The sequence below is a fragment of the Macrobrachium rosenbergii genome, chromosome 46, assembly GCF_040412425.1.
Source record: "Macrobrachium rosenbergii isolate ZJJX-2024 chromosome 46, ASM4041242v1, whole genome shotgun sequence".
In the NCBI taxonomy this organism is placed as follows: domain Eukaryota; kingdom Metazoa; phylum Arthropoda; class Malacostraca; order Decapoda; family Palaemonidae; genus Macrobrachium; species Macrobrachium rosenbergii.
Window position 1 is genome coordinate 15581009 of NC_089786.1, and position 10000 is coordinate 15591008.

At 37.5% G+C, this 10000-nt stretch overlaps 1 protein-coding gene across 3 annotated transcripts in view; it reads left to right on the forward strand.

Moving 5' to 3' along the window:
- The window catches only part of LOC136830237 (tachykinin-like peptides receptor 86C), a 39684-nt gene that overhangs the window by 119 nt on the left and 29565 nt on the right, over positions 1-10000 (forward strand). Inside the window, exons 1-4 of one of the 3 annotated variants that reach the window (XM_067089561.1) lie at positions 1-245; positions 1687-2504; positions 5139-5291; positions 9351-9462. The exon at positions 1-245 is cut by the window's left edge and continues 119 nt beyond it. In XM_067089561.1, coding sequence (XP_066945662.1) covers positions 5150-5291; positions 9351-9462 — 254 coding nt within the window. In that variant the 5' untranslated portion in view covers positions 1-245; positions 1687-2504; positions 5139-5149. The remainder of the gene's footprint in view (positions 246-1686; positions 2505-5138; positions 5292-9350; positions 9463-10000) is intronic. The other 2 variants (XM_067089559.1, XM_067089560.1) reach the window with 2 other exon arrangements.

Sequence of the window (10000 nt, forward strand, 5' to 3'; positions counted from 1 at the left end):
TCTCTCTCTCTCTCTCTCTCTCTCTCTCTCTCTCTCTCTCTCTCTCTCTCTTTATCACCTCCCTTTCTTCTCCCCCTTAACTGTCTCTGTCATTCAGTTTTGGTTCTCTAGCCTCATTGTGACCTACTTATTTCGGCACTAGACCTTCCTTCCTCACCTGATCTCCATCTCGCTTTCATAAAGGACTGCCCGATGTTATTTGTTATTCGTCTCATCACCGTACAGTCGACCTATCCTACAGATCAGTAGGTTCATCACTGGGAGGATTAAGTTGTGGAAGCAGGATAGGAGGAATGACAAACATTGTGGAGGTGCTGGTGTTTGTTACGGTTTTAGTTGGTGGTAGTGAAGAGAAGCTGCAGAGACTGTTAGTAAGACCAAGTAGAAGTGGTTGATTCATACAGGTAGCTGGAACTAAATGTAACAAGTGATACTAGAGTGAGAGAAAACGTGAAACACGGAGTAGGTGAAGCAAGGAAGACAACACAATTTCTGCAAAAGATCTGGAAGACCATATGATGCGAGAAGAGTAGCAGATCCCCTTTTCTAAAACTCGCTTGTATGGCTCAGCTAATCTCTCTCACACCTGTTTAACTTGACATAAAAAATTTTGCTTTCATCATAAAAGTGTTAATTCCCTCTCAACAAATTACCCTCTACACAAATTATCCTCATCATCCTCTGAGTCACATCTCTTTCAATTCTACCATAAGCCCCTCTTGTTCCATGTATGCCACATACAAATTTTGCTCTTTAATACCGACATCTCACACAACTGTTTTTATAACAAATATCTTTGAACCCACTACCTGATTCCTTACCAAGGAACCACACCACTCTTCCTTTTCAGCCCGTCTGTTCTGTGTGGAAAGCTGTTTAGGTCAAGTGCTGTGGACGTCTTAGGCAGGCAAGAGAAAATTTAATGTTTTGTCCAGGCAGAGGCAACCGTGGCCTTATACTTCACCTGTCCTAATTTAGCTTGCCGGTAAAGGTGGTGATTTCACCTGAAAGGAGGCTAGATATCCAAAAGAAACTAGATCTCATTTGGGCGTGCATTCCAAGGTCCTCTGTCTGAGAGTCGTTGCTTTACAAAAGGGACAATAACAGCCATTAGATCCTGCTACGGTAACCAGGTTGTGCTCCGCATCATGAACAGTAGTGCTCGGTGGTCTCCAGTTGTGAGCCCATTTCTTAACTATTATAATTTAGTTAATTTTGGCAAATGAATCTGCCGTGCAGACTAGACGAATCTTGTGTTTTTAAAGCGCAAATCAACATCAGTGCCACACTGCAATATATCTCGAGAATGGGTGAACGGACGCTCGTAAAATTTTGGTGGAAACATGCACGCCATGCCTCTCTCCAAGTGATAAAAGTCGCTCAAACTTTTACTGGGTAACAAAGATGTGGTTTGACACCAAAAGACAGATAATCATAATGGGTTCACTTGTTCAGTTTTTCTCCAAGCTTCATTAAGGTTTGTTCATCGGTTTCTCGTAATACCGGTACCAGACAGACAAACAAACAAAGTGATTCAATGTCATATCTCCACTGGCAAAGTAAATTATTGCAAAACACACACACACACACACTCACACACGAATAAAATTCGTAAAAACCCAACGAAAAAATTTCGCAACGGAAATTGTCAACATGATGTCGCTTACATAAACCATTTCCTTCCAGGATTAAGTTGAGCATATTTGTAACGGTTTAATGAAAGTCAAAAGCACAAAGAACAGCAATAAAAATAATGTAATATAGCAGAATTTCAACATGGAACCTCTTGCATAACTATCAGTCTCCCTGAAACATGGACTAATCATTGTGAAATGCAAATCAAATTTAATAAAACAGGAATGAGAATCATACAAATTAGGAAAATGCAGGAGTTGAATTTCAGCGTGAGATCATTGGTGTAACTGCCCATGTCCCAGAAAAAGTCAAATTATTGGCATTTAATTAATAAATATAAATGAACCGTGGAAACTAATAAACACGATACAAATAATGTGCAACAGATGAAACTTCAACATGAAAAAATGACGGTTTATTGACATTCAGTTGATGCAGGAAAAATACACTCGAAATTAAGTAATAAAAACAATAATAAAAATAAAAATGCAACATTTAAATCCCACATGACGGAGCGTGCGTAACCAACTCTCCAGCCCAGAGTAAAATGTCAAGCCACGACGCTGCCGATAACTCTACAGAATCTACGCAGGAGGTTTTTCTTATTTAACACGAGCCAAAGTTTCCAATTCGACTGCATCTAGACGGAAGGAGGAAGTACCGATAGAACACCAGAAGACAGGATGGAAAGAGTAGCGACAGAGACTTTTGAGGAGACCTTTAACGGGTCTGCTCTATTGTACTCCAGTGACTCTGGACTCGACTGGTACGTGACGAATGCCAGTGCCAGTCCCCCAGTACTCAGACGTGTCTTCGACACGTTGATGCAGTCTGGCGGTCCAACAGGCCATCCAACAGGTAAGAGTAAGGTATGCCGTTTTAATAAATTATTAAACTGACTGATTTTCCAGGTGATACTGCGAGGCATTCAAGCGCAATGGTAGTGTGAAAAGAATGCTGAATTTTATGGTAAAATATTGAAAGCCAAAAAAGAGGTGGAAGTGCATATATATATATATATATATATATATATATATATATATATATATATATATATATATATATATATATATATATATATATATATATATATATATATAAACACTACATACACTCTGATAAGTAAAATGTATGTATGCTAACCTTGGATACCTACCTATACCTACCAGACAAAATTTATCAATCCTACTTATTTATCGAGCTTTCGTGTCATCTGGAATAATAATAAAACTGAAATTAACACACCCACCAATATGGAAGCTTGACGGTCAATAAAGGAGAAACCTACGTACCTACAAATTTTGGAATAGAGGGTCTGTGAATTTTTGGATGAGTCCCTATTCCATGGGAGTGATTCCAAGGGCATAAAACTTCATACGTAAGCGAAGATACAAAGAACCACTGAGCAGAATGAAAATAAATGAAAAGTAAGTACAGCTCGTTTTGCACATTATATATATATATATATATATATATATATATATATATATATATATATATATATATATATATATATATATATATATATATATATATATATACATATATATACATATATATATATATATATATATATATATATATATATATATATATATATATATATATATATATATATATATATATATATATATATATATATATATATATGCTCAGGAATAGTTGTACATAGATGTATGTACAGTAAATTTATGTATAATCTAAGCACCAATAAGATGTTAACCCTTATAATTGAATTTTTTTTATCATGAAAGGTTGCAGACACCAAAACTCACACTTAATCGCTAAAATTAATTCCACAGTCCTCACGATATGGTGCCGGTCTGTTGCTGTTTTGTGAAGTCTCCTGATCAAAATTTCTTCCAGTTTACAGCCACACAGGTCGAGCCCCCACTGAAACCTGCTAAGGTTGTAACAACCTATATTTCGCCCACTATTTCGACCAAAATCTGCATTAATCGCCTGTACGATCGTCCAGATGGTTATATACTTTACTTATTTTATGTGTCCTAATTTTTTCTACTTCAATGCGGGCAAAATTTCTTCCAGAATACACAAGACGAGAGTGCAATGAAATCTGCAGAGGTTGCATCAACCCATATTTCGCCCACTAATTCGACCAAAATCTGCATTAATCGCCTGCACGATCGTCCAGATGGTTATATACTTTACCTATTTTGTTTCCTAATTTTTCTACTTCAATGCAGGTTTATATGTTCCTTCGACTCGTATGGATAGCTAAGGTGCAGTGACGAATTCGACAGGTTCTCAGAATGTTAATTTTAATATTTCAAATCTTTATGAAAATTGAGAGTGCAATACAGATTAAAGATGTTTCTTGGAAACTCGTGTGCTATTCCTGTATCTAATTTCCTTATTTTTCTGTCCATGATATACATCTGCAACTTTTGTAACTGAAACACCTATGAAACCTTTGTATTCGCGTCTCCCTCTCACCAACGGCCTATAAAAGTATTATTTGGACTGTATACATAATAAACATGTGATAAGTTATGTTCAGGCCAAAAGTTGAGCCCAAAGGTTTGACTGCTTTAACCGACTGTATATGCAATAGGAATGACTTTTCTTATCCATATAACAATAACGAAACTTCCTTAAATTACAATTCTTAAATGGTAACAATGCGTTTCTGTTATGTACACATAGTTTCTTCGGCGTAATCAAAGAAGTTTTCTGTACAGTAACGGTTTAACATGCAAACTTTTAAGCTGGGCCTGAACAATGAAGCAGTAACTTTTTAACAAGTAAAAATGCCCCCGAGCGTATAATCAAGGCCACCACCAAAACAGATCTATCTTTCGGTGGTCTCGCTATAATGCTGTATGAGCCGCGGCCCACGAAACTTTAACCACGGCCCGGTGGTGGCATGTCCTATATCGTTGCCAGAAGCACGATTACGGCTAACTTTAACCTTAAATAAAATCAAAACTACTGAGGCTAGAGGGCTTCAATTTGGTTTGTCTGTTGATTGGAGGGTGGATGATCAACAAACCTAGCCTTAGTAGTTTTTAAGATCAGAGGGCCAGAAAAAGTGAATAAAGCCTCAGACAGACAAAGCCGGCACAACAGCTCTTTTACAGAAAACTAAAAGGGCGGACAGAAAAAAAAACTCGTGCGGACAGAATAAAATATAGATGAATCGGACGGATCAGACAGTTTTTCTTCATGCAATTACTCAGTGAATGGAATCTGCTAACACATTTTATATTTTTACTCTATGACGCCATAAAAGGAATATATGGTGGTCTTTTGTCTGTTTGTTCAGTGATGATTCTGCAGTGTATGATAGCACTTTCTCTCGATACAGTACTTCAGGATTCACTGGCTAGAGTGTGTGAAAGTATTTCCTACGTTACTTAATGGCATGATGATAAAATAAAAACACATTTACTCTCACCATTCAATAGCGTAATGAATATACTTATATATAAACCTAATTCATTTCCCTATTCAATTACACAAACAGCTCTTTTCTTCACCAGGCGTACCCAGTATGGGCGGAAGCACTACCTCCAAACCGACCCAGCTTCCGTTTCAGATGCCCGCTTACCAACAGGCACTCTGGGTCATAGCGTTTGGCATCATGATCCTCGGGGCATGTGTGGGCAACGTTGTCGTCATTCGGATTGTTCTGGGTAGGTTGCTAATTTCGCCATACCCGGCATTACTTTTTAATTGTTATTTCTTTACGGTATCCTCTCTTCTCCAGCTTGCGTTTAAATATGTGTCATATTAATTTTTCTAGTCTTTATATTTATTCATAAATGTTCTTATTATTCAAGTGCATTAAATATAAGTACTTTTTGGTTTACAGTATATGATGTTCTGTTTCCATCAGTAGTAGACAAAGTCTCTTTTGTGCGACTCAGATTTTCTGGTTCTGTCAGGGCAATCTGTTCTGTGGCGATAAAACTGATGATAATAATTTAGGAAGTCTATCTAAATCTGACAAACGCTGCGTACTTCTTTGGGTAATAATGTTACTGGCTATACAAGGATGCATGAGGTTTTCACTTAGGAACCTTTATATGAATTCAGGGCTTTTTAACTTGTTTTTAAACGTACAAGCCGTTTGGATTAGCAACCCAACACTATCATTTGGCCCAGTCTCAAAGGAAAAATGGAATGGTAAAAAAACAGACGCGAAGGTTGGAAGATGAATAGCTGTAATTGCAATGTTTGTGCGACTGTGCACGTAATGAAAAATGCCTTTGCGTTAAATAAGTCTCTTGCAATAAAAACGTGATGTTTTTATTCAAAATGGAATCAATACTCGCAGGGAAAAATATTGTTGTTGTTGTTGAAGCGGAATTGGAATATAGATTTTAGGCCAAAGGCCAAGCGCTGCGGCCTATGAGGTCTTTCAGTGCTGAAACGGAAATTGACAGGAAAACGGTTTGGAAGGTGTAACAGGAGGAAAATCTCGCAGTTGCACTATGAAACAGTGGTTAGAGAAGGTGGAAAGTCAGATCGAAGAAAGGGAATATGAACGAAGGTACAGTAAAAGGAATGAAAAAGGTTGTAGTTAGGTGCCAGAGGGACTGTGGAAAGAACCTTTAAGTAATGCCTACAGTGCACCACGTGAAGTTTATCCGATTGTGTTTGTGTCTGCAGCAAGCATGAAGACAAACAAGTAAAAAAATGCGCCAAAGTTTCGCGTATAATCAAGGCCACCGAAAATAATATATCTTTCGGTGGTCTCGGTATAATGCTGTATGAGCCGCGGCCCACGAAACTTTAACCATGGCCCGGTGGTGGCCTATCCTATATCGTTGCCAGAAGCACGATAATGGCTAACTTTAACCTTAAATAAAATAAAAACTGCTGAGGTTAGAGAGCTGAAATTTCGTATGTTTAATGACTGGAGGATGGATGATCAACATACCAATTTGCAGCCCTCTAGCCTCAGTAGTTTTTAAGATCTGAGGGCGGACAGAAAAAAGTGAGGACAGAAAAAGTACGAACAGAAAAAAGTTCGGACAGAAAAAAGTTCCGACAGAATAAAGTGCGGACAGACAAAGGTGCTGACAAAAAAAGTGCGGACGGACAAACAAATCCGGCACAATAGTTTTCTTTTCCAGAAAACAAAAAAATGGAAGGTGCTTGTTTGGATAACTCAGTGACTTGACAAATTCCAAACTGATTTCTCTTCCGCCTGGTAACCAAGCTAACCAGAAACAGAAAACAGAAAAATGGGTAAAATAACTAAAGCTATGTACAGAATTTCAATAGCTTTCTTTAACGTCAGCTAAGCCTCCCCACACCACCTTTCTAAAAACTGCAAGCTAATGATTTACTCAGAATTAATCAGTACGAACTGGAATGTCATTAGCTTCTTCCAAATGACGTTTCATCGAGATTTTAGTTCCCATGTTCATTCTAATGGAAAAATAATTACCCCGCTTATAAACTGATTACTGCTAACCTACTTAACCTCTGCATCGAATTATGCAGAAACTGTATCTCGGTTAAGACCACGGTTTATAAAATACATTATTTTCCATAAATAAAGCTTAGCAGCTCAGAGATTATTTCCGTCTGAATGTGTCGTTTAAATTGCCTCTCAAAAGTCGAAAATCCTGACGCCAGATGAATGTATGTATGCATGCATACGTACAAGGACGATTATGCTGTACGAATCATTTATAATAGTTTTTGTTATTCCGCAACTGCCATTGGAATGGCCACTAACTCTGTCAAATGACATTCATTACCTCACTTACTTATAACTTTATCCAGTGTAATTAATGCTAAGATCAAACGCCATAACTTGAGAAACCCATCACTGCTTCCTCATAAATACGATTAGGTCTCACTAACGTAAAACCTTTCTGCTCATCGATTAAAACAAGAAACCTGACGTCAGCAATGATTATAAAACTGAACAGTTTTAGAAATCATAAGGATGATGATGATGAATATCAAACTATACATGATGATAATAACGATGGTAATAATGGAACTGTGAAATGATTATGTAGAGCAAGGTCTAGAGATTTTCCTAGACTTGGGTAGAGCAAGGTCTAGAGAATTCTCTAAACCTGGGTAGAGCAATGGTCTAGGCAAAGCAAGGTCTAGAGAATTCTCTAGACCTAGGTAGAGCAAGGTCTAGAGAATTCTCTAGACCTGGGTTGAGCAAGGTCAGGTAGAGCAAGCCCTAAAGAATTCTCTAGACCTGGGTCACAAGATCTAGAGAAGGGTTTCAACCTGGGGCACCTGGATAGACCTGGGGTACATGAGAGGAATTTTGGGGTACATGACAGGTTTCTCAAAATACTTCTGTTTTGAATGACTGCAAACCTGTTTGTAGAAAGTGGCCTGCATGTGCTTTGTCAATTACTCAGCTGTAAAAGATTCTTTCAATAGTTTGTCAATGACCAGATTCTGGTCAAGAATGAGAAGTTTTTATTCTGCTTTAACAAAGTCTGTGACCTTGAACCGCCTCATGTTTCCCTCTACATACCGGTGAGCAGGGATTCTCAGCACTGATGATGATACGGGATTAAAAAAAGCAAGTTACGTTCGTCTTGCAGTCAAAGACGATATAAGAGTGGCTCTTTCAGACTGTCTTTTTGACTTGTTGGTAGCAAAGAAACAGGCCGAACCATCTCACTGAATTAGTCTATACTTGTATTTAATGCAGTCACACAACTAACGTCCCTATGAGTAACTGGAGTTACTAAAACTAGTTGCGAAGGGATAACAATCAGCATTAGTTTGCAGTCAGTGGAACATAATGCCTTCTTAATACTATTTTTTATCTTTTTCATAAATAAATGAAAGTGCTAGTGACCGAAGTAATTTCCCCATAAGTAACTAGTTATAAGCTGTATAGCACCACTTTCTCACAGTTACAATTATTGAAAAAATGTGTCTGATTTAGTTCTATTTTATTATTTTTATATGCTATTCACACACACACACATATGACATACTATATCACTGTTACTAGTTATATAAGTTGCAACTAGCTGCAAGCAATACTAGTTCACTGCCACAACGATCGAAAACTGTCTGATATAGTTCTGTTTTGGTATATGTATTGCATGCTAGCAGTCAGTCACAGCGTTTTCCTGTGAAGTACTAGTTCCTATCAACACTAAGAACTCATAGTGACATACTCTCATTACTAGAAAATTTTGTCTGCTCCACAAACATAACACAATTTAAACTTAACAAACTAAATAAAAAAACCATGCATTTCTTTTTACCCTTCCTGATGCTGCATTGTTGGTAAGGGGTACGTGATCAGTACTGAAAGACTTCAAGGGGTACATAAGATTAAAAAGGTTGAGAACCCCTGGTCTAGAGAATTCTCTAGGCCTGGGTAGAGCAAGATCTAGGTAGAGCAAGGTCTAGAGAATTCTCTAGACCTGCGTAGAGCAAGGCCTAGACGAGGTACAGCAAGGTCTGGAGAATTCTCTAGACCTAGGTAGAGCAAGGTCTAGAGAATTCTTGAGACCTGGGTAGAGCAAGGTCTAGGTAGAGCAAGATCTTGAGAATTCTCTAGACCTAGATAAAGCAAGGTCTACACCTTGATGTAGAGCCTCGATGAAATATCGACAGGTGATGATGAATCACCACAACGATAAAGATGATACGGGAATGATGATAAAAGAAAGTTAGGCGTTAATAAACTCTACATAATCATCTCACAGTTCCACTATTACCTTCTTCCTTTCTTTTTCCCTCAGGAAACCAGCGCATGAGGACGACGACCAACTACTTCCTGGTGAATCTCTCGGTGGCCGACCTTTTCATGACGCTGTTCAACTGCGTCTTCAACTTCGTGTTCATGCTTAAAAGGTGGAGTATAAAAAATCGTAATATGAAGAGATAGGTAAGATGACAACCGCAGTATCTGTAAACTTTTTGTAACCCCTTCAATTTAAAATGGTCATTTTGGTCACTAAAAATGTTTCTGATGATTGCAAATGCAACATCAGTTTTGTTATAATCAAACATTTAGTCTCCTTAGACAAAAGTTATTTGCTTGAATTCTACAAGAACCATTTAACTAGGAAACTGTTTCAAGTCTTATCTTAACACACACGACAACACAACATTCACACACACACACACACACACATATATATATATATAAAACATATAAACATTATATATATATATATATATATATCTATATATAAGCACAAAATATATACCTGTGTGAAAGTATGAATTTATGTCTACTAGCTTCAGCAACCCCAAAGAACTCCATTATTGTAAATTACAAATTCAACCAGTATTTCATCTCTTTCGGTTGACTTACAAAATACTCGCAATGTAATACTGTCGAACTTGTGCTAACATAGGCAAACATTTTTCCATTACGTTGATTTCC